The 26,506-nt window shown below is 53.9% G+C and overlaps 1 protein-coding gene across 2 annotated transcripts in view; it reads right to left on the bottom strand.

The window, feature by feature from the left end:
- The window catches only part of Scube1 (signal peptide, CUB domain and EGF like domain containing 1), a 125,928-nt gene extending 120,643 nt beyond the window's left edge, over positions 1 to 5,285 (bottom strand). For both annotated transcript variants that reach the window (XM_027954629.2, XM_027954630.2), the window contains exons 1-2: positions 5,198 to 5,285; positions 1,824 to 1,955 (exon numbers count right to left, since the gene is read on the bottom strand). In XM_027954629.2, coding sequence (XP_027810430.1) covers positions 1,824 to 1,955; positions 5,198 to 5,285 — 220 coding nt within the window. The remainder of the gene's footprint in view (positions 1 to 1,823; positions 1,956 to 5,197) is intronic.
- Positions 5,286 to 26,506: the final 21,221 nt, after the last annotated feature.

Raw genomic sequence — 26,506 nt, 5'->3', positions numbered from 1 at the left:
GGAGGGACGGCAGCTTAGGGTCTAGGCTGGGAGAGGAAGAGGCCCGGTCAGTGGCGTAAGGTGGGAAGAGACCATGGGTGTTGGGGGTGCCAACCATGGCCTTCCTTTTGCAGGGCACTGGGTCTGGGGTGCCCAGCAGAGAGTCAGAAAGTGGTCACACCAAGCTACACATTGGAACCACTGAGCTAACCTCCAGGCCCTGCCAGCAGCTGGGCAGCCCATCCCTCTCACTTCTTGCTCGTGACCTGCTTTCCCTGCTGTCAGCCTGGCATTGTCCACAGTTCGGTGGGAAGGCACCAGCTTCCCCTCTTCAGCTTCTGGGCCCCGAGTAAGCCAGGGATTTGCCCAAACCAGGCTTGATCCAGGAAGACCTCATCTGCCCAACACTCGGCCTTGAGCAGATGCTCAATAAATGAGATGGATAAACAACCTCAGCATCTGAAGGTGGCATTGCCACATCCTTTAAAACTTTGGCCTCTGCAGAGTCTGGCACAGAAAGAGTAGCACCCGTCATTTTCACTAGCGTGTTCCTGACACAAACCTCACACTTTGAAAGGCCAAGCTGGCAGGGTTCGGGGAGAAGAAAATGAGACACTAGAGACTGGCTGAGTGGGAATTAGAAGGCCTGGATTTCAGTCCTTGCCATGTCACTATGAAACTTGGGGACATTGTCAAAGATGCCTCTTTCCTCATCTGTACGACGGCAGCAGACAGGGAGGATTTGGGTCAGTGACTTCACATCAGGTGTGGCAAGAGCTGCTTCCAGCACCTGCACGCCAGGCCAAGCTCTGCCCTAGACCCATGGTCAGGGTGGCCCCACAGACCCTCATGGTGATGGTAAAGGTTCCATCTGCCCCAGAGAGCCCTGGTTCCCGACACCACCAAGGCTGGGCCTTTTTTTTTTTTTTTTTTTTTGGTCCTAGGGATTGAACCCTGAGGCGCTTAATCACTGAGCCTCATCCCCAGCCCTTTTTATTCACTTATTTATTTTTTAAAAAGTTTATTTATTTATTTATTTCAGTTATAGGTAGACACAATACCTTTATTTATTTTATTTTTTTATGTGGTGCTAGGCAAGCGCTGTACCTCTGAGCCACAACCCCAGCCCATTTATTTACTTTTTATTTTTGAGACAGGGTCTTGCCAGGTTTCTCGGGCCTTGCCAAGTTGCCAGTGCTGGTTTTGAACTTGCCATCCTCCTGCCTTAGCCTCCCCAGCTGCTGGGATTCCAGGCGTGCGTCACCGTGCCCAGCTCAGGCTGCTGGCTCAAGGGGAGCCAGTTTCTAGTGCCAGATATTCAAACCAGCACCCCCAGGCAGGGAGGAGAGGCTGGACAGACAGACAAATGGCACAATCCATAGTCTCTGCCCAAGCCCGGCAGCCTGAGCCAGGAGACCTGAGCCAGTTCACAGCTGTGGAGGGCTCTGCGGTCCCTTGAGGGAGCTCCAGGCCATGCAGGTGGTTTTGGTTTGGAGTTAGGAGGAGTGGGGACCCTAGGCTCTTCTCACCCCACATCTAGTTAGGGACAGATATTAAATCAATATAAGATGCTTCCCCTTGATTTCTTTCAAAAAAAAAACAAAAGTCTAAAACCGGGTGAGAATCAGGCACCCTGTGTCTCCAACTTCCACCCCCAACCCCCCTCCCCCCAGGAAGCAGCCTGCATTCCAGGGAGGAGAAGGCTGAGAGGAGGCTGGGTGTCCGTGCCCATGGCAGCAGGGCTGTGGGCTCAGTCCTGGCTGGCATTATGGGGGGTGGACATCTGCCACCGACTTTGTCCCTGGCAGGCACAGGGTCTGGCTGGGAGGGCTGGGCAGACTCACCTTCACACTGCCTGCCTTCCCCCTTGTAGCCTGGCTTGCAGAGGCATTTGTAGGACTTGGGTGTGTTCTGGCAGATGGCGTCGATGTGGCAGTCATCTGTTCCCTCTGAGCACTCGTCTATGTCCACTGTCCCTGTGGGTGGAGGAGCAACAGGTAAGTGTGGTTGGGTAAGCAGCAGCCCCTGGTGGTGGCGGGAGCTCCTGCCCCAGCCCTTCTTCTGATCACTGAGGTAACTGACAATCACAGTTGCCACATGACAATCTGGTAACATCCTGGGAAGCTGCTCTGGGCCCGGCATACGGCTACCAACATATTAGGGATCACTGATTTTCATGATAAAAAGATGGGGAAATTGAGGATTAGGGACAACTTGAGGATCTTTGTGTGTCTTGCTCTCCCCACAAACATGACTCCAATCCTCTTCCACTCTCCTTATTCTAGAATTTAGAGCCAGAAGGGCCCTTGGAGGAGTTCAAATCCCCCAGATGGGGAAACCAACGTGGGAGAGCAGAGAGCAGAGACCATCCCAAGAACTCCTGCAGGGGATGTGACACCGAATCCCACCAGCTGTAGCCTATGGGCTACTTATCTGGCTTCCACACTCCCAGACTGGAGTCCAGACTGGGGCAGAACTGACGTTTAACTAGGCTAACCCAGGCTTGTGGATGCTTCTGATCCCCATACCCTCTTCCCTTCCTCAAAAACCTAGGTGGGAAACTGGTTCTTGCAACCCGATTTCAGATTCAAGTTCAGCCTGGGTTCAGAGAACTCCTGGCACTCCCCACCTCAGCCCTCAAGGCACACACACACCTCGTCAGGAACATGATGCAAAACAGCTCCCGTGTATGCACTTGAACACACTTTCTCACACACACAGGGAGAGGATCCCGGGGCACAGGCAATTTCTTGGGTTTAGATGAGGGAGGGGCCAGAGCACCCAGCATGGTGCTATAGGTTACTTGCTCCTTAGGGGAGAGACTAGACTCTGACATAGAACAAGCTCACCTGGCTTGTTCACCCAGCTGGCTATGAGAAAATACAGATGGAAGGCAGACAACAGAAGGACCCAGGAAAGCCAGAGAAAGGGTAGAATATCCCTGCCTCTTCATGCCTCTGGACTCACCCTAGATTTTCTGGTCCCCCAAAATGCCCACTTTGAATTACTTCCCTGGCTGGCATTTGGATTCTAAATCTGCAGGTAGGGGGTCCCTGAGCTATTCCCCCTCCCCCTGCAGGACTCCTTTTCTTCAACCCCAGCCCCCAAGGTTCCAGCACACCCCTGGGACAAGAGAGGCATCAAACCAAAACACAACAGAATGACCTCATGCGCATGCACGCGCGCGCGCGCGCGCACACACACACACACACACACACACGCGTGCACACACACACACACACACACACACAGAGGCATTGCTTCTGAGGGTGGCAGGATCTGCTGAGGTGGCAACCCACCCTTCACAGCTGCCCCAGGGAAGTAGGGAAGGGAGCTGGTAGGCAATCACAGGCCAGGGCCAATGTCCAGGGCCACTTCTGGGAGCAGTCAAACAGGGGCATCAGGCCATGGGTATGGCTCTTCCTGCTTCCCAAGGGTGAGTGTATGGGAATGAGGGACAGGAAACTGCCCGGGGCTCTTGGGCCTGGTGCCCACCTCTAACCCCCATCTCCCACCTGGGCATGCATCCTCATCAGGATGAGAACAGATGCATGTTGGCAAGGGGTGGGTGGGGCTGTCTGCCAACACACCACATAACAAACATGACCTTAGGTGGGAGATGAGGAGAGAGCAGGAGAGCCCAGGTCAGGGCTTTCTGCGCACAAAGCTACGTACTCTGCCTGACCTGGGTGGCAGAACCCTGTGCAGGGCAACTTGCCCTCCAGCACAGGCTGCTCACTTTGATTACGGTTCTCTTATGCTGGGGACCAACTGCTGGGATTTCAGTCACTGGGCTTCCATGGAGGGGAGAAGAGGGCCAGAGACAGGACACAGAGGAAGACAGAGAGACACCAGAAGGGAAAGATGGGTACAAGGGAATGGTCCCACAGGGGCATTGGACTCCAAAACCGGAGAGAGACCCCCACATACATGTAGGGGTATGGGCAACAAAGCCCAGCTTCTGGAAGATGGGTCCGTGGGAAAAGCTCCCTCCAGCTGTGGAATGTAAATGTCTGGCACCCTCATGCAGGGTGTCACTCCCAGGAAGAGACCCCACACCAAAGACATTTCTCATGGAACCCAGTTCCATGCACAGGAGGCACAGGAAGCAGGGCAGGCAAGACCCTTCCCCAGGGAGAGAGCCCCTCTGAAGACCCAAGGAGAGAATGTGACTCCAGCCTTGCCTGAGAGCCCCTTTCAGGCAACCAGAGAGGACCAGAAGACAGGGAGGGAGGCAGAGTCCCTATGAAGTCCACTTGGCACCCCACTTCGCCTCCGCTGCCTGCCTGACCGCCCTGACCATGGCCACTCCCTCCTGTGTCTCCTGCCTCTCTTTACAGATGTCCTCATCACTGAGGTCCATGTCAGTCTCCCTCTGGGTCCCATTCACCTTCCCGTGCCTGTGGTCTGCTCTGGGTGCATTCTCATTCCTCTCTTCTCTCCTTCCCCACTGTCCATATGTCTGTCTTGCCAGGCATCTCCATCCTTGCTCTTTCCCTGTCCTTCCCAGTGTGCCTCCCTTCCCGTCCTCCTGTCGCTTTCTCTGGTGTCCATCTGTCTCCACCTCTCCTCCTTTTCCGTCGGGTAGTCCATGCCACAGTCAGCTCCTTTGATCTGTCTATGTCCCTTTGCCTCCTTCTCCCTCCCTTGGCTTCCCTCCTTTCCCCTGGGACGTTAGGCTCCCTCTTCGACCCTTCTGTGTCTTTCTCTGGGCTTCGCCCTGTGTCCTTTTGTCTGTTCCCTCTAAACCCCCTTTACTGTCCGTCTGTCCCTCTATCCCCTCCCTCTTTCTGTCCATTCTTTTCCCCTCATTCACCTCCTCCCGTCTCCTCGCCGGCCTCCCTTCGGCCCGCTCCCCTCTTCCCTGGGGAGCCCCTTCTCAGCTCCGGGGTCCCCGCCCCACTTCGGTCCGCACGCAGGGTGCCCCTCGGCCAGCCACCGCGCTTTCTTTCTTCCTCCCGCCCCACGCTTCCCCTCCCCGGGCCTCAGCCCACCCCGCCCCTGCTGCGGCCCCCTCTGGGCTCCAGGAGCCCCGGACCAGCCCGGCTGCGGGGAGGGGGCGCCCCGGGTCGGCCTCAGAAGTTACTTTGCAGAGAGGCACAGAGGGCGCGGGGCGGAGCGGGCCGCGGCCTCCGACGGCGCGGGTGGGGGCCCGCTGGGACCGCGCCTCCGCCCCCCCCCCGCCCCGGCGCCCGCCGTCCCCCGGCCCGGCGCTTACCTGGGAGCCCGCTGCCCCCCGCCAGCGGCCCGCGCGTGCCCAGGGCGAGCAGCACGCACAAGTGCCAGCGCACCTCCGCCGCGCCCATGATCGCTGCGGGCCGGGCCGGGCCGGGCGTGCGGGCGTGCCGGGCGCGGGACCCACCGACCGGCCGCTCCGCGAGCGCTCCTAGCTGCTCGCTGTTCGGCCACCGCTCGGGCTCCCGAGCCACCGAGCCGGCGGCTGACGAGCTGACAGCCGTGCGCTCATTGGCCCGCGGCCCCAGGGGGCGGGGCGTCTCGCGAGGACGGCCAATGGGCGTGGGGCGCCGGCCCTCGGGGGCGTGGCGGGCGGGGGCGTCCGGAGCCGCCCCTCCCCTCGGGGCGGGCGGCAGGTGGGGGGTGGGGGCCTGGAGCCTGCTTGCGGGTTGTGGGTGCGGGGTCTCTGCCCAGCCTCGTTCGGAGGCTGCAGGCTCTTGGGCCCCTACCCCTAGTCCCCGTCGTCCAGGGTGGCCGCCCCTCTGGGGGCAGCACCCTCCTCTCCCAGCTCTCGCACGCCGGAGCGAGTGGGGGTCTTTCGAACAGGTCGCGAAGGGCCCCGCGGCGTTCTTTAGCGGTGAAAGCAATGCCTTGTCCGCGGGGCCATTCTGGCGACCTTTACTGAGCACCTACTGGGTGCCAAGCGCTGCCCAGGCAGCATCGAACAAGCTGGACTTGGAAAAACTCGCGGAGATGGTTTCAAAATTTACCTTCAAAGCAAATGAACTTTCTACCACTCTCCAAAGGGCAATGATTCTTAAGTGTGCTTGTCATGGGACAGCCGCAGGACCCCCGCGACAACACGGTGGCTGACAGGCTGCTTGCATTTAGCCCGCAAGGCACCGCCACCGTGCAGGGCTGTCCTGGCCAGCGAGGCTTGCTATCGGCCAATGCCAGGCCTGGGCCTCCCAGTGACAAGCCCGGCGGGGCGGTAGCCAAGGCGGGAGGGGCATCATAGCTGCTTGGGTCTGCCCTGGGGTCTCCACCTGACGCCCTCGGCCTTGGAGCCTGGCGCGGACCGCCCGCGAGGCGCTGTTGGAAATAAATGGCCCCTCTCAGCTCCAGGCAGGACTCTAAAAGGGAAGAAAGTTCAGCAAACCCCAAGGCCCATCTCCTTGACAACCACCAATAAGAGCTCCTTTTTTCTTCTCCTGCTCTCCCGGCTCGACTCAAAGACAAGACTTCTCTTTTTGTCCACTGGGCCTGCACCAGTTTCACCCCATGTTGCCCCCCACACCAGCTCTCCTCCCTGCCCCTGCGCACACCCTCCCGCACACACTCACACACACACCCTCTCGCACACACTCACACACACACCCTCTAGGCATCTCCTCAGCCTGGAAATCTAAATCTGTGTCCTGCCAGCTCTTGCTCCCACCTGGCTTAGCACCAGCTTCCGGCACTGGCCCTGTGCCTGAGGCTCGTCATATCCCAGGTGAGGGGACCAGAAAGGATCAGAGAGGCAGGAAGCACTGCTTCTGGTCTCCACTAAGCCCCAGTTCCACCCCATCACTTCACACTTTCCTTTGGCGTGGTCACTCCTGACTGGTGCTTTAATTGTGGAGACCCTGCTCCAGGGTTTTATTTTGTATGGCTTTGGCTTTCTCCCCCAGAACCACCTATTATCTTGTGCATGGGACAATGAATGTGTTTTGAGGGGCCTTTCAGGGACCCCTGACTTACTAGAAATAATGCTCTTTTATGTGCCTGTTCATCAGGGGTTCTCACCCTGGGCCAGGTCCCCCAAGCTTGATAGCAGCAAGGAAACCTCCCAGGCTCTGTCTCCCCAAATCAAGGCAGAGGTGGTGACAGGTGATGGCCTTTTTGACTGTGACCCCACAGCCCAGGGGGGCCTCTCACCCATACGAAGTTCTCATCCCCAGCCTGCCCCCAAGTAATTGCTCAGGTCAGGTGTGCTAGTGAGCTAGCCTCCTCTGAGGTGTGTGGATGGAGAATAAGTGGTTCCTTCTAGAAGGAGATGTGGTCCATGTGGCAGAGTTAGGAGACTGGGGCTGAGGGGTGTGAAGACACACCTCTAAGTCCCTCAGGCATGCTCTCTAGGAAGTGGCTTACGGGACACAGAGAGAGGAGGTCACTTCTACCCCAGGAGGCAGTCAGAGAGGCCTGGAGCTGGGCACTAAGCAGTGTGTGTGGGGGGTTCCTGATGGACGAGGAAGGGTAGATGGAGAGAAGGTGAAGACCAAGCAAGAAAGTGAGTAAGCGAATGTTCCGGAAGCACCAAAGCTGTAGCACACTGTGCAGCAGGTGACAGTACCCTGATGGAGGGCTGAAGTGTCTGTACCGGGGTGAGGTGGGGGGTGGGGTGAGAACGGGAATGCCAGGACCCCAGCTGGGGAGCTCCTGCCCCTGGATCAGAGAGCCTGAGAGGCTGAGCCAGGAGAGTGGAGGCCAGAGGGCGAGCCTCCCTGACTTCAGGGGAAACACCCGTGGCCGCCATCACCTTCCAAAAGAACAGGGGCTCTCTGCAACCAAGAGCTCTTTGCAAACAAGGCTCCTGCCCCTCCTCCACAGTCTTGGCCTTGGTAAATCTCGGACAAAGAGAGCCCCGCAGAGGTCCTGCCCTTCACACCAGCCTGAAGGCCCCCTCTGCCAGGAGTCTCTTTTGTTCCCTCTTCACAAGGCTCAGCCCCGGCTGCCTGCTTCCCAGTCCCTGCCCCCCAGCTGGATGTGGGTTCTCCTCGGGGCTCCTGGAGACCCCTGGACTCCCTCATTAGAGCCCCCTCACCCTGGGTTCACCTCTGTCTCTTCCCAGACTTGGGGTGCTCCAGGGGCAGGGCTCTCGGCTGATCTGTAGGGGCCACTCCCCACAGCAGGCATTTAAGAAACCATCCCGTGGGAATGAATGGAAGGAAGAAAACGAGGGGGACGTCAGTTAGCGGGAATTCTTACTGCTCCGCTGAAAGATTCTGGGGCTATTTGACAAGCCCTTGTAACGGGAGTCCAGGTGCCCAGTATCTCCTGGCCACTTCTGCTCTCTGCGCCCTGTGGGAAGCTGAGCCAGGCAGCGGGACTTCAGGCAGTGGGTGCCCAGAGCCGACGACCTGGGGCCCTTTGGCTCCCCCTGGTGACGCCTTGCACAGGTCTGAGGAGGAGAGGAGGGAAGAGATCAGCTTGTCACCTCTTCCTTCCTTCCGGGGATGCCCTCTGCAACCCTGACCCCAGCGACTGACCCCAGTCCCAGCAGTGGGGAAGCCATAGAAGTTGCATTCAAAAGGTGAGTGCATATTCAATCTGTTCAATCACTTACCACCCCTGTGGGGCTCAGTTGCCTCCTCTGCACAACCAACCTGGAGAGTTATCTGAAAGATTAATCACAGGCTGAATGGCGTGGGACCTCTCTGAACCTCAGTTTCCTCATCAGACTGCTGCTACTGTCTTGTAGGGAGGATTAAATGAGATACTGAGCCCGGAGCCTCAGAACCATGCCTGGCACATGTGTCATCCGTGTGTCCTCTGGGATCATCCTGAATAGACGATTGCTGTGACGATAGATGATAGTAATACCCAGCTGGTTAAGAATGCCTTAGTTAAAAAAAAAAAAAATTCCCCTGGAAAAATCCTCTTGAGCAGTAAGTCATGAAAGTTCTTTGAGAACATGAAGTTCCTTGTGAGTGCAGAACTTCATCACGTGGATGTTAAGCCTCAGTCTTGAAGAATTTAGACTTTCATCCTCTTTTTTTTCAATGAAAAATGAAATTGCGTCACACCCCTTGGCGGCTGGGCTGCACACTTCTTTAGACCTTTGATGGTGTTCGTATTTTTCCAACCCCTAGGTGACCCTAGGCCACACACACAGTCCCTTTCCTTGGCTTGGACTGTCAAATGGGGGTCTCAGCTCCCATGAGCTCATGATCCACACTCCAAAATGACCCCCCTGAATTGCGACACTGTCTCCTGAGCTGTCACCCTGGCCTCTTCCTGGGGTGTTTCACAGGTGTTAAGTGTCCCTGCGTGCCTCGTGTTGTGCTGGGATGTCCTGTGCCCTGTGTCATTTACTCTTGTGAGGTACAAACCACCTCCATCCCCTCTTGACACGGAGGAAAACAGGGACTCGGGTCACCTGCCCAGGATCACAGAGCTAGCAAATGGCAGAGGTGGGATTCGCACCCAGACCTGTTAATAAAACACACTTGAGAACTCCAAGGGCTGAGAGGTGTGGAGCTGTTGGGCTCGCCTCTCTGCCAGGGTTTTACTCTTTTTTCTTTTTTCCATATCGAGAAAAGTGGTCTCTAGGTAGTTGCTGAATCGTAACGGGGCGCCCAGGGGCTCCAGGCCATACCCAGTTTTGAGGTCTGACATTCCGAACACTGGAAATGCTGGACTGCCCCCCAACGTGCCAAACCCAGGAGGCCATGAGATGGGGTGACACCAAGAAGCTGCGAACAGAGCTGGAGGACAGTGGCTCCTGAGTGACCTCTAGTCCACCAGGCGCGGGTCCCCTGGTCCTGTGCACTTGTGGAATTGGCTCAGGGCCACGTGGACAGGAATATCTGCAAATGAATCCTGCAGCAGCCCAACCTGTGCTTCTCATTTGACAGAAGGGGACATGGAGGCTTCCCTCAGCTTCCGCTGCCCCTGGACACCTTGACCTGGTGCCCCCGTGGGCCCCGTCAACTCCACCGAGTGGGCCCTCAGCCCCTGGTGCCCAAGACGGAATGTGTTGCCTCTGCTGACCGCACTCTCCACGCCTGCCGAAGCCTCCCGGGTCATGTCTGCTCTCTCCTCGGGCCTCCGGCTTTGTCAGTGGGACACCAGCTCGAGTCCACAGAGGCTCAAACCCACCTGGACCAGGGTGGATCCACTCGAGATCCTCTGAGGCAGGGCCCATGGGCCTCCGCATCCTCCACCCTCTGCCTGGAAAGCGCCACCCTTCTTCTCCCACCTCTGAGCCACAGCTCACTGTTCCCCCCCTTGCAATCTCCCCGCACCCTGTTCCCGGAAAGCCATGAATCAGGCCCAACGCAGGTGCCCTGTCCTCACTGGCCCCAGCCATGCTCTGTCTCACCATTGCCCCATGGACACTGGGGCAGTTTGAAACCTAGAATTACCCCGTAGTGGCTTTACCTCCCCACTAGGCCAGGGTGTGCAGGACATGGGCTACTTAGACATCCTGGTCACCTCGTGACCTCAGGCCTCAGGAGTGGACAGGTGACCATCTCCCCAGCTCTGTAATTGGTACAGCTGTGTAATTGGTGACCCAGACAAGCCAGTCAGACCCTCGCCCGGGATTCCCTCAGTGGAGCTGGTGGAGCATGTGTTCTTCCCTGGGTGGCAGCGAGCAGCAAGGGTGGGTGTCCACCTGCCTGTCACTAAGGTTCCGCTGCTGTGGGCACAGGTGGCCTGAGGGGACAGAGCCACCAGTCAGAGAGAGGCAGAGGGCACAGTGAGGGGGAGGGGGAAGAGGGAAGAGGAAAGGAGGGGGAAGGACAGTCTAAGGCCCTGCCTGAGTCACCTTGTGCTCTTAAGACAGTTCTGGTTTCTGTCACTTGTAAACAAAATGGTCCTGCCCACTCGTCGTTCCGGTCTGGGTGGCGTGCTTGCCTTGTCACACACAGGCCGTGGCTTTTCCTAACCCTTTGCACCTAACTTATGCACTCCCATAACTACTGACGAGGGGGGCCAGTGTCCCCACTGACAGGTGTGCAGTGTGACACAGAGAGGTCCACAGCAGCACAAGGAATCAAACGCCAGCACTGCAGTTCCAGAGTCCACAAGCTTGACCCCTCGGAAGGGCACAGCTGTCACGGTCAGCGAGGTCTTTTTAAAATGCTCTTACTGACCCCCCCCCGGCCCCCGACAGATACCCCCATGATTTCTGCTCCATCTTTTCTTTATACAAACGTGACAATCATGGGATGGTTCCAAACAACAGATGCGGAAGGTGGTGATGAGGACTTTGCAGAGAACTGAAGCAGGGTGTGGAGATGCAGTGTGCACATGTGAGTGTGTGTGTGTGTGTGTTTGGGGGCGGAGGTGGGGGGTGGTTATCCAAAGTTTCCCAGGAACTGAAATTTGTGCCAGGACCTGAATCTCAAAAGGAGCCACCATGGCTGATGGGATGGTGATGGGGCTGGGGTGGAGGAGCCTGACTGAGCCGACTTGATCTTCAGACTTCTAGAATCTTCCTTCCCTGAGCTGCAGCAGAGCCTGTACTCAGTCCTCTCACCGGGACGCCTGCATTGTGAAGAGCATTAGGGAAGTGCAACTTCCGGTCAGGCCTGCTGATGCTATTTTGTGAGGAATACCTAAAAAGTCATATTTGCTCAATATGGCAAAGACCAAGAGGAAAACATTAAGGTTCTGCTGTACTTCACCACAGTTTTTCTCCTATGAGCATTTACATGTTTAAAAATAAAATTAAGATTATCTTACATATACAGAATATATTTCTGGCTTCTATGTTTATTTTATTTAAATCATAGAAGCATACTTTACATAAAAATAAAGGCACCATCCTAAGTCCACAGTTCAATGGGTTTTCTTTAATTTTTTTTTTGTGATAAAACACACACAACATAGAATTTACCATTTAACTGTACATTTCAGTGGTGTTAAGTCCAACCTCACTATGATCTACTCCCAGAGCTTTTTATCTTCCTAAACTGAAACTCTGTCCCCATTAAACACTGACTTCCATCCAGAAGTGGTGGCACACACCTGTAATCCCAGCACCTGGGGAGGCTGAGGCAGGAGGATCACAAGGCAACTTAGTGAGACCCTGTCTCAACATATAAAAATAAGAGGGCTGGCGGTAGCTCAGTGGTAAAGTGTCCCTGGGCCAAAAAAAAAAAAGAAATAAAGAAAAAATGACCCAGGTCCCCATTCCATCTCCACATTCCGCAGCCCCTGGGGGTCACTGTTGTGCTCCCCTCCTCTATGCCTTTGGAATTTAAATAAGTGGAATTATGCAATTGGTCCTTTGTGTCTGACTGATCTCACTTGGCAAATCTGAAGGGTGCTCCCTGTTGTAGCTTAACAGAATTTTATTCTTTTTAAAGGCTGAATAATACTTCACTGTATGGCTGCACCTCATCCTGTTTATTCAGCCATTGGTGATCTGGTGGCTCCTGCCTGTGGGTCACGATGAATGATGCTGCTACGGACACTGGATGCAGATATTGGTTTGAGTCTCTGCTCTCAGTTCTTTTGGGTGTATGTCTGGAAGCAGAATCGCTGAGTGTGTGGCGACGCTGTTTTGTGCTGTTTTCCACCGTGGCTGCAGCATTCCATGAGCTTCACCAGCAACGCACCTGTGCAATTTCCACTGCAGTTGAGGCAGAGAACACTTCTGTACTCCCCAAATTCTCACTTGCCCTTGCCCTTTGCACCCAATCTCCCCCTCCCCCAGCCCACCCGGGCAGAACCCATCCGCCTTCTTTGACTCTGGATGAATTTTCTCATTCTTAGACCTTCCTATGCGTGGAATCAGCAGGGTGGCATATCTGTCTCTGCCTGCTCCTTCCGTCCAGCATACTTTCTGAGTTTCATTCAACATATTCATTCTTGCCACCAATTTTCTCTCATTTCTTTCAGAATCATAAGGATGAAATCTTTTAAAATGTGATTTTTTAAAAAATTTAACTCTGCTGTACTGCAAAGATGCACCAAAATTTACTTAACTAGTCTAGACAGGTTCTAATGTGTTCTTTTTCATTTTCTTTTGTTTTCTTTTTTTTTTTTTTTCAGTACTGAGGATGGAACCCAGGGCCTCACCCAGGCCAGGCAAGTGCCTGCCGCTGAGTACATCCCCCAGTCCCTTTTACTTTTTATTCTGAGACGGGATCTCACTAAGTTGCTCAGGCTGACCTTGAACTTGGGATCCTCCTGCCTCAGATTCCCAAGTAAATGGAATTAGATGTGCCCCTGCCGACTAACTTTTTGTTGTGTATAACTTTCTGATTGTTTCTTAAAAATGAGTCTGTAGAGATGGGATAATGGCGTGGAAGGGAATAGGGTTTTTATTGTCAAATCACTGATCAGGAAAGGATCACCAAGTCCTGTCAATCTCACCCGCTGTGTGTCCCTTGGATCCATGGTGCCCTCTCCTTGTTGGTTTCATCTGTCTTTGGGGCCCCTTCCTGCATTCTTCCCAGGACCCTGCAGGCCCATATGACGACCTGGGCTGCAGGCAACCTCTAAACCCAAGACTGACCCTGTCCTCCGTGGAGGTGGCACACCAGGAGGCCTGGGGAGGGCGTGGGCTGCAGACCAGGCCCGGGCCTTAAGACCAGGTCCAGGAGGGGGCCCTGTGATCCTAGGGGCAGGAGGGAATTAGGGGCCACGGGTGCCTGCCCTCCCCTTTCCCACCAGCGCCCAGGCAGTGGCCTAGCAGAAGGGCACTGAAAGTGGGCATGGCAGGGGACACATCTGCGTGGACTCTCTTCAAACATTTTCTTCCTAGGCTACCTGGTGCATGCCACAATTAGTGACATATACCCTGGCCAGTGACATTGCAGGCCACCAAGATGCAAAAAGAAGTTAAAGACGCTTGGTCCAGGGACCAGAGCTTTTCCGTTCTCTGGGGGCTCGGCCCTGCTCCAGGCCCAGGCCTAGTCTAGTTCAATTCCAGCCCAAAGGAGGAGGGTGTGAGTGTCACCTTGGTGGAAGTCTCTCCAGGACTGCCCCAGCCAGGTCACAGACACACAGCACCTCACACACAATGAGCCATTGTGGCCTCTTGCCTTGACAGCATATCTCCAAGGACTGCTGGGGACAGGAGACTGGCCAGGGAGACCATGGACCCCAAGGTCAGCTGTGTCCTTTGATAACCAGACTAACAATTGTCATATAGCCAGGCAGGTCACCACAATGGTGACAATGGGCATTTGTGCAAGACCTTGCTGTCACTAGACTTAGTCACTCCTTCCTCTCTTTGATCTTCCTAGTCAAAGGCTGAGGTTGAGACTTTCACATTCTCTATTTTTCGCAGCTGGAAAAATTGGGATCAAAAAGGTTCAGTGTTCCCATCTCCGGCTGTGCTGGTCCCGGCTCAGCAGTGAAGAAAAGAAAATGAGTTCTTCAGTTGTTGTGACAGTGCGCAGCACAGATGGAGGGGAATTCATTTCACTTAGAAAGAATTTTAATAGGAAACTATTCCAAGCTGAGCGTGGTGGCGCAGGCCTGTAGTCCCAGCGGCTCAGGAGGCTGAGGCAGGAGGATCACGAGTTCAAAGCCAGCCTCAGCAAAAATGAGGCGCTAAGCAACTCAGTGAGACCCTGTCTCTAAATAAAATACAAAATAGGGCTGGGGATGGGGCTCAGTGGTCGAGTGCCCCTGAGTTCAGTCCCTGGTACCAAAACAAAACAAACACCAAGAAATGATTTCATGCCAGTCCAGAGACACGGGAAGAGACCTGGTCCCTGCCCATGACAAGCCCAGAGCTGGAGAGGAAGACTGATTTCTGCAGGAGATGGCCAAGACTCCAGCCAGAGGGCCTGCTCCTGACTCTGCTCTTGTTCCTCTTTGCTGTGTGGTAAGTCTCCACAGCCGACTCCATGAATCAGTGTGGACCCGAGTGGACCAGCTAAGCCAGTGCTGTGTCCTCAGAAGTTCCTTAGCTCCTCTGAGCATTGACTTCCTAATATATTAATATTTAAAATGAGAATAAAAAGGGACTTGGTGAGGGAGAAATGAGATGACACCCGTGAGGTTCCTGCCTGGTGGCTGCATACAGATGGCACTCAATAAACACTGATATCAAGTTTAGACAGGCTCAGGAAGAGCCAAAATACACAAGTCACAGGAAAAATACAAAGGTCCAACTTGAGAGGGACAGGGCACAGGATGAGGAGGACACTGGCTATGGCCCTGTGAGACTGGGCAGCGTGAGGTGTGTCACGGGGAGGCGGACGCCTCGCTGGACAAAGGAAAACCTAAAACTTGGGCCTCAGAAGGATGGGCTGGACACTGGAGGGATTCGGGAATGGGGGCCATGCTCTCCAGGGCCAGGACGACTCTGGTGAGTCTCTTGTCTGGGTCAAGCTTAAGGCTCCAGTGAGGCAAGGGGGGGACCCCCATGCCAGGAGGGCTTGGTGCCTGGCCTGGCAGGAGTTCCAAAGGAGGCCAGAGGGACTTGGAGGCCTCTCTGCTGGCAGGAAGGGTGACTGCTCCAGGGGGGAGGGAAGAGACAGGCAGCCCCTGCTGAGAAAGTGCTGGCTGCATCTAGGAGGGCTTCCTAGAGGAGGGGGCAGTGGCGCTGGGCCTTGAGGACATGGAGGATGTTATTACGGAAGAGGGGGTGTAGGAGCCGGAACGCCAGGCTCTGCCATCATGACCTGGCCAGGAAGAACCTGCTGAAGGATGTCGCTTCACTTGAACCTGAAACAGTGCATCTGGGTGGGCTTTCCCCTCCGAACCAAGGGCTGGCCTTCGACTCCCTCCTTGGTGCCTGGTCTTGGCTGACTGAATCCACAGAACTCAGTGAGAAGGATGGGAAAACCCAGAGCGCTTTTTTCTGGGATGTCCTGTCCGAGCGACCTTCATCCGGTCATTTGACATATGTTCCCCTGAGCCCCTGCTACAGGGCAGGCCTTGCTCTGGGTGATGCAGGAACTCAGGGTCTAGTGGGGGACAGAGGTGAGTATATGGTGGCCTCTCGGAGAGAAGGAGTCTGGATTTGAGGCACTTTGTGGTAAAGGGGGAGGTGAACTCAGCAGGCCTGGCAGGGCCTAGGAGGAGCGTGTGTGAGGGGAGGCGGGGAGCACTTAGGAGGATGGATAGGAGTTCTTCCACCACTTAGAATGTTGTGAGCATTCTAAGTGGAGGAAGAGGCACCGTGCATGCTGGGAAGCAGAAGAAAGTGCAGATACTCCGGTGGGGGGTGGCGGGGGGCCAGGCTCTGGGTAGAACAGGAGGGCTTCTGCTTTATCCTGGCAGTGGTGGGAGCAGGGTAGGGCTTGGGCAAGGGAACAACACAACAGATTTGTGTTCTAGAAGGGTCCCTCTGGCCTGGGTGTGGATACTGAGAACAGGTCCCAGGTTCTCTGCAGGCCACTTTCATTGTAACCCCAAACCGTTCCTCTTGCTGCTCTGAGGATCAGGGTCAGATCCATTTGGGGTGACCTACCTCGTGCACCCGACCCCCGAGTTGTCAGACACCAAGGGCTCTGGGAGCCCCTGCAGCAGACGCCCCCTGCATCTGCTTGGCCTGGTGCACCCTGCTGGTGTGAGCACACCCCATCCCCTTATTTTAAGATTCTTAATTGAAGATTCTTTGGAATATTACCCGAGGAACAGTCTAGGCCCTTCTGACCCCAGGGTTTGAGAAACTACTTTAAGGAAAGCACCAGTGGCCTCCCTGCGGTAGATCTTGAACTTCTAAGTTCTAACCCTTTTCTTGTCCTTCGGCAACAGGGGTCTCAGTCCAGCGGCTCCCCACGTGGCGCCTGGGGAAGCCCGGGAGGGTAAGTTCTTCAAATGGCCTGGCTGTTCAAATCTCACTTCATTCCCTGAACATCCTCGCCACCAAGGTGTGACACCCCCCTCCCTGCCCCCGTCTTACAGAGGAGGTTCAGAAAGGTCACATGACTCATCTGAGGTGCTTCTGGATAAAAATGCCAGGAAGGTGGGCACCCAGAAGCAGACATTCTTTCACCAGGGAAGTGAAGGTTTGGTGGTGCAGAGGAGAAAGCACACTGCGGGGAAGAGGGGCTCAGACCACGCCACACCTCAGGGCGGCCATGGCGCTGAATTCCCAAGGAACTAACATAAAGGCCGGGAACTGGCAACTTCCAGGGAGGGGAACCATTAGAAGGCAGAGTTGTGTCGCGGGAAAAGAAGTTTAGCTGTGCTCCCACCCAGGGGTCAACTAAGTCAACATCCACAGAGACCGTGCCATCCAGTGTCCAGTGCTGGGGGTGGTGGGAGACGGCCATCCTGGACCCTGGCGGGGAGGTCACTGGAGCAGCCTTTATAGAGGGCTCATTGGTGGAAATTTGAAATCCCCCCCACAACAGGTTGGGGTGTAGCTCAATGATGGAGCTGAGCGAGGTCCCGGGTCCTGTCCCCAGCACCACAAAACAATACAGTGAAGTTCAATGCTCCTTCCTTACCTCTCGGGTGGTGATGGGGGTCATAAGGGAGCATCTGGGGTGCAGGAAGGGGAATGGGCGTCTCTTCTACCTTTTGATCTAGGTGGGAACACCCACAGTCTCCGTGTGTCAAATGTATGCAGCTGAGTTCTAAGACGAAGACATTCCTCGTACCTCACTCTACGTGTTGTATAAAAATGAAAAAAAAAAAAAGAAAAAGAAAAAGAAAAGATAAAGTACATTTGCCTTGGTGTCACCTACAGTCCTTGCAAGGGTCTCGGTAGAAACACTCGTCTTTGGACAGATCTATCTGTTCAGGATGTTCAGGACACCATCACTGGTAATAAGAAAAACTGGAAAACAGCCTAAGCATCTTCCAGGAGGTGCTAAGTCAAAGCACAAACCCAACGGAATACAAGTATGTAGCCACTACAGAGTGTCTTGAAGTGTTTCTGCTATGCTGGGACGAAAGCAAGTCTTAAAACCGTCTGGGATTCCAATTCTGCAGATCACAAGGAACTAGCAGCCCTTTCTGCTTGCCTGTGTGCATTAAGTCTCCAAGGGCAGCATATATATCCCAGTTCCAACCTTAACAGTTTCCTCCAGGAGTGGGATTTAGAATCCCCGGGGGGCTCGACTTGTTACCCTAGTGTGTCATGGAATTGTTTTGCAATCAACATTCACTGCTTTTGCAACTGAAACAATTTTTAAAGTCCACAAAAGTAAAATGGACTTGAAAAGCACATAGTAGGTGCTCACTGAGTGCTGGCTACTTGCAGGGCTTCTGCAGTTCGTGCCCTGCGGGGGGGCCCCCTCTCTGCGCTGTAGCACCCGCGGGTGTCGCAGGAAAGGATGTTAGGGATGATTAAAGCTGGAGTCAGTTTCCCTGGGAGTTTGCTCTAAGAATTCTGGTTGTAGGGAGATTAAGAAAAAAAAAAAAATACAAAATTTAAAACAATGCAGCCCTCCCCTCTGCCCAGGCCCCCAGACCTGCAGAATCAGAATCTGGCCCACAAAACAAACAGATAGACCCTGGGGACAGAAATGGACACGCTGCCTGGGCCCCTCCTCCCCAGGGCTGTCACTGGCCTGGGGCAAACTCCCCCTCCCCCTCCCAGGCGTCCCAGGAGACCCTCCCCTGCTCTGCCCCCACCCCACAGCCCCCTCCCTCTCCCACCTCCACCCCGCCAAAGACTTTTTTGAAGTTGATCAATGAAACATGTTTTCTTTAAGGGTCCTATTCCTGAGCAGGGGCCCTGAGAGCCTTCATTAGGCCACATAATGAAAGAATGGGCCGATTCAAGGGGCCGCCAGAGAAAAGAGGAAAATTAGAGTTGGGTCTGCTCACTGAAAAAAAAAAAAAAAAAAAGAGGGGAGGGGGCGGGGTGGAAATGTGGATTTGCTAAATAAAGCTCCTGACGGCATTCAGGAAGGGGAAGGGTCTCCACAATCCTCTTAGGCCTGACAATGTCCCAGGGAGCCGGCCTGCCCCAGCGGCTCACATTCCAAGTCCGGCTGGAGGGGCAGTGGGTGTTTGAAGAGCTCCTTAGGTTTCCAGCTGTTTTACCAGTGATTTGCCCAACTTAATAGCTCTTTAAGGCCTTAAACAAGAAAATAGCTCTTCTCACGACTCAAAGAAGCGGCCCTGGTCAGCTCAGACAGCGCCCATTGTCCCAGGCTTAAGCCCTGCTCCCAGGAGCGACCCCTCCCCCTCTGGTGGCCCAGACTTTGTCCAGCTCTGCGAGACTCTTTATTTATCCCTTTAACATTCTGCTTTCCTGGGCCTGTGTCCAGAGACTTCTTCATAAGTACTTATTTGGGGGGCTGCCTATCTGCTGCCTCTGACCACACCCCAGCTGATGAGTAACAGATAACTGTGATGATGACCGGGATAACCCTGTTGAGGGTGGTGGGTTCTGCATTTCTTCTTAACTTTTCCCATTTCATTCTTACCCAGGTCTGTGATGAGGCAGGTACTGCTGTGATGGCCATTTGACAGAGGGGGAAACCGAGGCACAGAGAAAGGGGTCCCTGGACCAAGTTCCCGCAGGGGCGTCCAGCAGGATGGTGGCTTTTCTGACCTGCAGAGCCTGAGCTGGGGGGGGGGGGCCCACCCTGCCGTCAGGTGATGTGGAAGCAGGACAGGGAGGTGACTCTGGGACATGGGGTCACCCCATCCCTGCTCTGAGGGTGTGAACTTAGATGAACTTAGAGGCAGCTCTTGGGCCCAGTTCAGGGCGGGGCTCCCTCCGTCATCCACAAATTCTCCCTGTATCCCCAGCGGACTCTGGTGCCATGGAAAGCAAGGCTGATTCTTCTGATTACAAAAGTCATGAGAATCAATTGCAGAGAACTTCAACAGGTGAGTGAGGAGCACGGAGAGAGCCTCAGTGCCCCTCTTGGCTTGGAGTCACTGCCCCTCAAGTCCTTGCCTTGGCCTTGAAGTGCTCCAAGGCAGGAGCCTTCCGGGCTTTATTTCCTTCTGGTCTTTTCTCCACACGCACAACCTGACCTTGGGACGCCAGGCGCTATTTGAATAAATATGCTTTTTTTTTTTTCCTCTTAGATTCTCTAAGATTCACCCAGTGGAGGCGTTGAGGAAGGCTGCAGGTGTCCCCGTCAGATCACACCTTGCAGATTGTGTGAGAGGACCAGGCAGGTGAACCCTTGCCCGGGCGGGAAAGCCCTAGGGCACCTGCGCACTCAAGCTCGGTGTCAGGGACCGTGGAGTGGGGGCTGGACCCAGAACCTGGGCCTCCGGGTCAGAACCACGAGGGCTTGAGCCTACGCAGGACGATGGGGAGCTGCTGCTGATTTCTGAGCAAGACCAGTGGTTGTGCCCAGATCAGTGCTGAGTGGCCCCTTCTAAGACCCCCGGAAAGGCAGCTCGGGGCCCCCCTGCCTCCTGGCAGAAAGCAGTCACCCTCTACCAGAGGAGCAATTGGCTTCCTGAGCTCCGTGGCCTCAGCTTGGGAAGGAGACCGGAGCCCTGTCTGCCCGCTGGGCCCCTGCTGCAGCTGTCTGTCTGGGGTGCAGGAGGGAGAAGAATGGTGAGGGCCTAGCTCCACCAGCCCTGCCCCCCGGACCCTCAGAGTGAGACCCACTCAGTCAACTATGTCATTCCCCTAGAGGGGACGGGGTTCACCGGGGACCTTGTGGCTGAGGCAGAGCTAAAGGATTTCCTACACTGGCACCACGGCTTCCAGTTCCTCACCCTCCAGCCCCATGCTCACCCCTGCTGTCCTTTAAAAAAGTTAACAGTTAAAAATATTTATGTTGTAATTCTTGGTGCTCAGGAAGGTGCAGGGCCCCAGGTGCTCTCACATCCACTGCTGTGACCTCATGGGAAGGCAGGTTGGCAATATCTATCCGAATGTTTACAGCCCTGACCCATTCTCCGAGCAATCCCATTACCAAGGATTTTTCCTACAAATTATTATTTTTTTTTGTGGCAGGGGGTACCAGGAATTGAACTCAGGGGCACTCTATCACGGAGCCACATCCCCAGTCTTATTTTGTATTTTATTTAGAGACAGGGTCTCACTGAGTGGCTTTGTGCCTCACTTTTGCTGAGGCTGGCTTTGAACTCACGATCCTCCTGCTTCAGCCTCAAGAGCCACTGGATTACAGGTGTGTGCCACCGTGCCCTGCTATTCCTACCAATCTTTTGACATATGAACACAAAAATGTATTACAAGGATATTCATTGCAGTACTGCTTTTCATATGAAAACCAGGGGGAAAAAACACCTAAGTGTCTATAAACAGGGACAAGTTAAATAACTTGCTATATCCAGACATGAAATATTACACAGCTATTAAAAAACATGGAGAGCATTATTTTCCTCTTGTTTGTTGACTGGAGAAAACACTGATAATCTGTGTTGAATGATCTTAGGTAGGAAAATCTGTTGCTCTTCTTGCATTAGTCACGTATCTTAAGAAATCAGGAAGGACTTGATCTTCATCTCTTACTAACTATTCTTTGGATTTCTTACCCATTTGTTTCTCTAAATGAATTTTTACTATGGCTTCTGCATTCTGCCTCCTGCTTAGAAAGATCTTTCCTTTCCAAGATTATAAATAAAGTTCACCTGTATTTTCTCTTGGAGAACTTTATGGTTTCATATTTTGTTTTAAAATTTGGGTCCATCTGGACTTTATTCAGGTGTAAGGTGTGAGGTAGGGATTCAGTTTCATTTTTCCCAGAGGGCTGACTTTGGTTTTCTCTGTGCCCTGCTTTGCGTCTTCTCCCTCTGATGGGAGACACCTCCTCTTGCTTAACATGCTGAGTTTCCATGCCTGTCCCCCTCCATTTCTGTGCTCTGGTCTGGACGGAGCGGTGCATTTCTTTTCCAGCTCTGTGTAACTTTAAAACTCACTGTGGTTTCTAGTCCGTTGTAACATCTGGTGAAGCCAGCACTCCTTCACTACTTTTGTTTTTCCTTCAATTTCCTGGCGGGTCTCACGTATTTATTTTTCCAGATGAAATTTAGTATCATTTTGTCAAGTTCCAAAAAAATAAAAGAAAATAAAAACCTGGCTGGTCTAAGGCTTTTCTTACCAGTGAGTACAGTCTTTTCCTAGGTTATCGACGGGAACCCTTCGCCCTTTATTTGGTTGTCAGTCTCTCCCCTGTTAATGTTGTCTGTGGGACAGAAGATGTTTTGTTTTGATATCATCAAATGCATTCTCCTTTCCTTAAAAAAAAAAAAGAAAAACCGCTGCGATTCTGAAGCTTGCGCACTCCCCGTCCCTCAGAGTCTGGTCAGTCTGCAATCCTGGCCGGGCTTCCCAGGATTCACTCGGCTCTATAAATCATCTCGTTTTCAGCCTGTGAGAAAGACGGGAAGAAAGCTCCAGTTTGGTTTCTTCTTTGCCACTCCTTCCACGTCCCTCTGTCCCCAGCAGATGACCTGGTCCTCTACAAGGTTCTTCTCCAGGAGCTCCCCCGCTCCCCATTCCATCCCATTCATGCCTGCTTGGCCGTCCTATCAGGGACTCGGCCATCTATTTTAACACCCGAGAGCCCGATTGCTCATGCTTCTCAAAATATTCTTTGGATTTCTCACCCGAATATTTCCCAAAATAGGCACGACTCATTTGGCTCTCCCAAGAACCCCGTAAAGAAGGCGAGAAGGATTAGTCCCCTCGCTGGGTGTGTGCTTGGGCTGTGAAGGGTGGGGACAGCCTGGACGACAGGCTGTGAGGGTGACTGTGAGGGGAAAGTGCGCTTCGGAGGACCCCACGGAGGGTCCTTTGGGGAGGCCGAGTCTCCATCCGCATCAACTCTGGCTGAGTTTGACGGGAAGAGGAAGCAGGTGGTGGCAGGGGATGTGTAGACAGTGGTGACAATACTCAGCCTCAGACCATGTGCTCTGGGGACTGTCTCCTTGAACTCTTAGGAAAAACCCCACAACCGTGAGCCAGGGTAGGAAAATCCCACGCCAGAACAGGGGTTCCCTTTTCGGGGCTGTGGTGGGAGGAACAGCATAGGTATGAGAGGTGGGGGTCCCCTGCCTCCCTGAGGTGGCCCCTCCACACACGTGGATTCTACCCATCTTGGTGGCCTCAGGTGCTGGGGGGTGTCCCTTGAGGGCTCAGAGTTCAGTGCCCATGTCATTAGCGCGTGTGGTAACAGGTGCAGGGTCTGGGAGGAGGGGCCTTCAAGGCAGCCCTGGGAGGACCCTGCATTTGCAGTGGACTTCAACAGGTCAGTAGCCCCCCAAGGGAGGAGAGCTGTGCAGATGGGGTTCCAGGCAGGTGACTCCCTGCTCAGATGCTCAGCCAATCCGGGGCCATGACTCAATGCTGGGGTGGGGGATGTCCCATGTCCCTGGAGGGCCAGAGGGGGGACTTCCAGGTCAAACAGTCTCGAGGGGGAACAAGAAAAGCAATGCCCACCCCCACCTCCCTGCTCTCCGCTCCCCAGCAACACACTCCACCCTGGCTTGCAGGCTCTGCCTAGGATCAGGGAGGTTGTTTATTTCTTTCCTTTATTTTTAGCTTTTATCTTAATCAAGTTTATGTAGGCAAATAGTTCTACAAAGTTTGTTAGGAAAAAAAGCAGTTCCCTGTAACTCTCCTCCCGCCTGCGCCCTCTCCAGAGGCGACTCTTCCACCTCCTTCCACTAATCACGGTGGTTTCTACCCTGTGCCCAGGTGCGCTGAGACGGCACCCGCTGTCAGCCTTGCTCGCTTGGAGAGGTGAGGGCTTCGCTGGCTCCCGGCTGTCCCTCATCGCCTGCCTCGAACGGTGAAGGGAGGCTGCGTGTGGTCACTCCCGTGAACTTCCCTGCACGGTGTCCCCAGATCCCAGCTGATACTTGTCCTGTTTCTCCTTTGCCTAGTTTTCCAGACAACTGTTACTCATCCAGTCCTGAGCTCTCCTTGCCCTACCTCCCGGCTCCCCAGGCCTCCTCCCCACTCATGGGAGAGTGGAAGAGCCTGCGCTGGGCCCAGCTGTGTCCTGGGTCTTCCTCCCCAGCAGCCCGGGGGGTTCCACGCACCTTCTCCCGTCTCTGGAGTCCCGCGCCTTCCTCTCTCTTGACTTTCTCATTCTGGTGAAGAATCTCGCGGTAATCTCTCCAGGAGGATCTGAGGGAAGCACAGTCTGTTCTCATTATTACGCAGTTATGTTCGTGAAGTCACGGAGGCCCTGGCACTGGGCAATCAGGGGAAGCACAGGTGGTTCCAGAGTCTGTGGTCACACGCTTCTGTCAGCTGGTCAACACCTAACATGGTGTTGTTTGTTTCTGTGTAAAGGCACCTGGATGTATATTGTCGGCTCATTAAACTGAATTCATGGCCACGATCCTGTAACTCATGGGCAAGGGCACTACAACTCATGACCAAGATCAGGAAACTCATGGGCAAGGGCACTACAATTCATGACCAAGATCAGGAAACTCATGGGCAAGGGCACTATAACTCAAGGTCAATCAAGTACCTCATGACCAAGGGCACTATAACTCAAGGTCAGTCAGGTAACTCATGGCCAAGGGCACTGTAACTCAAGGTCAGTCAGGTAACTCACGGCCAAGGGCACTGTAACTCATTACCAAGATCAGGTAACTCATGGCCAAGGGCATTACAACCTATGGCCAATTCAGCTGAATCATCACCAAGGACACTGTAACTTGGGGTCAGGGATGCTAACTCATGGCCAAGGGCTCTGTAAGTCATAGTCAAAGGCACTATAATTCATGGCCATATCAGCTGACTCAGCTAAGGGTACTGTAAATCATGACCAAGATCAGGGAACTTATGGCCAAGGTCACTGAAGCTCATGAACAAGGGCACTGTCCTATGCCCAAGGTTGGTGTCACTCATGGGCAAGATCAGGTAACTCATGTCCAAGGGCACTGTCAGTCATGGCCAAGGGTGTTGTACTCATGGCCTAGATTAGGTAAATCAAGTCCAAAGGCACTGTAACTCATGGCCACGTGCACGTAGCTCAAGGCTGATTGAAACACGTCTGTCCCTGGTATCGTCCTGGGAAGCACAGCAGCCTCGCTCTTAGGAACATTAGCCAGCCCTTCCGCACTGTGTTGGGGTCCATTTAAAACAGCATAAACAACCAGCAGACGTGGAAATCATGGCAACAGGCGGGTCCTGGAAAGCACCCTTGTTTCTGGCACAAGAGCTGCGCAGGCAGAGTGTGGCCTGGCTCAGCCTCTGCAGGGCACATGCACATCCCACGACTGAAGGTTCTGCTGCTGCTGCACGTGTGTGAATGACACGGACACCTTGTGCCAGTGTTGACCAAATTCTAGCAAGTAGGTGAATTCCTAAATATGGAATCTGAGAATGACGAGGACTGACTCTAAGTGTTCCAAGATGTCGCCTGCCTAAAAATATCCTCCTTCCATGCTCACGCTTGATGGATGGCTTGGCTAGGCAAAGAGATCTAGTTTGAAACACTATATTCAGATTCTGCAGATTTTAAAAAAATAATTTTTACTCCACTCAAAATAGCCTCTATTTCCTCCAAGTTGCTTTTCTCGGATCCTTTGTCCACGTGTCCTCTCTCCTGCTGTCTGATGATCCCTGGTGGGGCCAGGGTCTTTCTGCGTGTGTGATGGGCCTATGAGCCCCTCTGGGAGCCAGCTAGCTGGGAGGGTTGGCTGGGAGAATGTGACATCTTTCCCTAGCTGCTGACCTCCCTGGAGAAGGCTGGGACCATCTCTTGTTGGAAGGCAAAGGCTGAGAGCTGGTTTTTGGGACCTGGGTGGGAGGGAGATCCTAGGATTCCCAGCCTCCCATACACCTGTCCAGAGGCCCTCTGTCTCACCTCTCCAGACGGCCAAGCTGCAGGTTTCTGCCAGCAAGTTGTGTTGCTAGGTTTCCTGGACTTGGGGAGGAGACTCTGGTCTTTTAACTGCTCCTTGAACCATGGTCAGTCATCTCTGCCGTTCATTTTGGCCCGGCCAGCCCATCCAGTCCCCACGCCTTTTGGAAATTCGAGGTCTTAGCCTGTGACTTCTTGACTTTCCTCACTGTCAGCTTAGGGTCTGGCCTTTCACCTGAAAAATCAGTCTGCATGCTCTTGGGCTTCCTGAATTGGGTTGTTGCCCTCTTCTTGCCATCTTCTCCATTCTGAGTTTCTGGCTTCTGAAGAAATCCCTTTGCTGCCCTTCTGGCAGAGTTTAGGGAGGAGCAAAAGTAGATGCATCTCTACTGGAGGCCCCTGTTGTTATTTTTTTTTCCAGCGTCTGCCAGGCTGGATAGCCTGTGAGAGTCTCTAGGGCAAGGAGCTATTCCCAATTCTTTTCTGAGACCCCTGAGCAAATGCAGGACCTGGCCTCAGTAAATCTCGATTGATGTTTTAGAGCATCTAGCAAGGAAGGCAGACCTCAAGCCGAGAGCGGACCGTTCAGACCCCATTCTCTTCCCAACTTACCAGGATAGGACAAATCACTGTATTACCCAGCTTCCAGCTCTTCAGGTGAAAATGGGAATACCTGGATGATCTCGCAAGGTTGGGAGCACTGAGAGCATCAGGTCTCTTCAGGGTGACTGCAGTGTCAGCAGCAGGCAATGGCAGATGGCTGTTGGTCTGCTTCTGTGATGACTGTCTTGAAAACAGCCTTAATCATGTCTCTTCCCTTCTCAGGTCCAATTCCTTCTACTCCATCATCATGTGACCTTCTAGGGGTGCTGGGTTCATCGTCTCCATCGGCAAAGAATTGTCAAACAGGACCCAGAGATGGCAAGCAGCAGGCTTATTGCAAAAGTGACAGA

The sequence above is a fragment of the Marmota flaviventris genome, chromosome 3 (assembly GCF_047511675.1).
Source record: "Marmota flaviventris isolate mMarFla1 chromosome 3, mMarFla1.hap1, whole genome shotgun sequence".
Taxonomy (NCBI): domain Eukaryota; kingdom Metazoa; phylum Chordata; class Mammalia; order Rodentia; family Sciuridae; genus Marmota; species Marmota flaviventris.
Note: the sequence above shows the minus strand (reverse complement) of the source record. Positions and strands in the feature narration are given on the sequence as shown.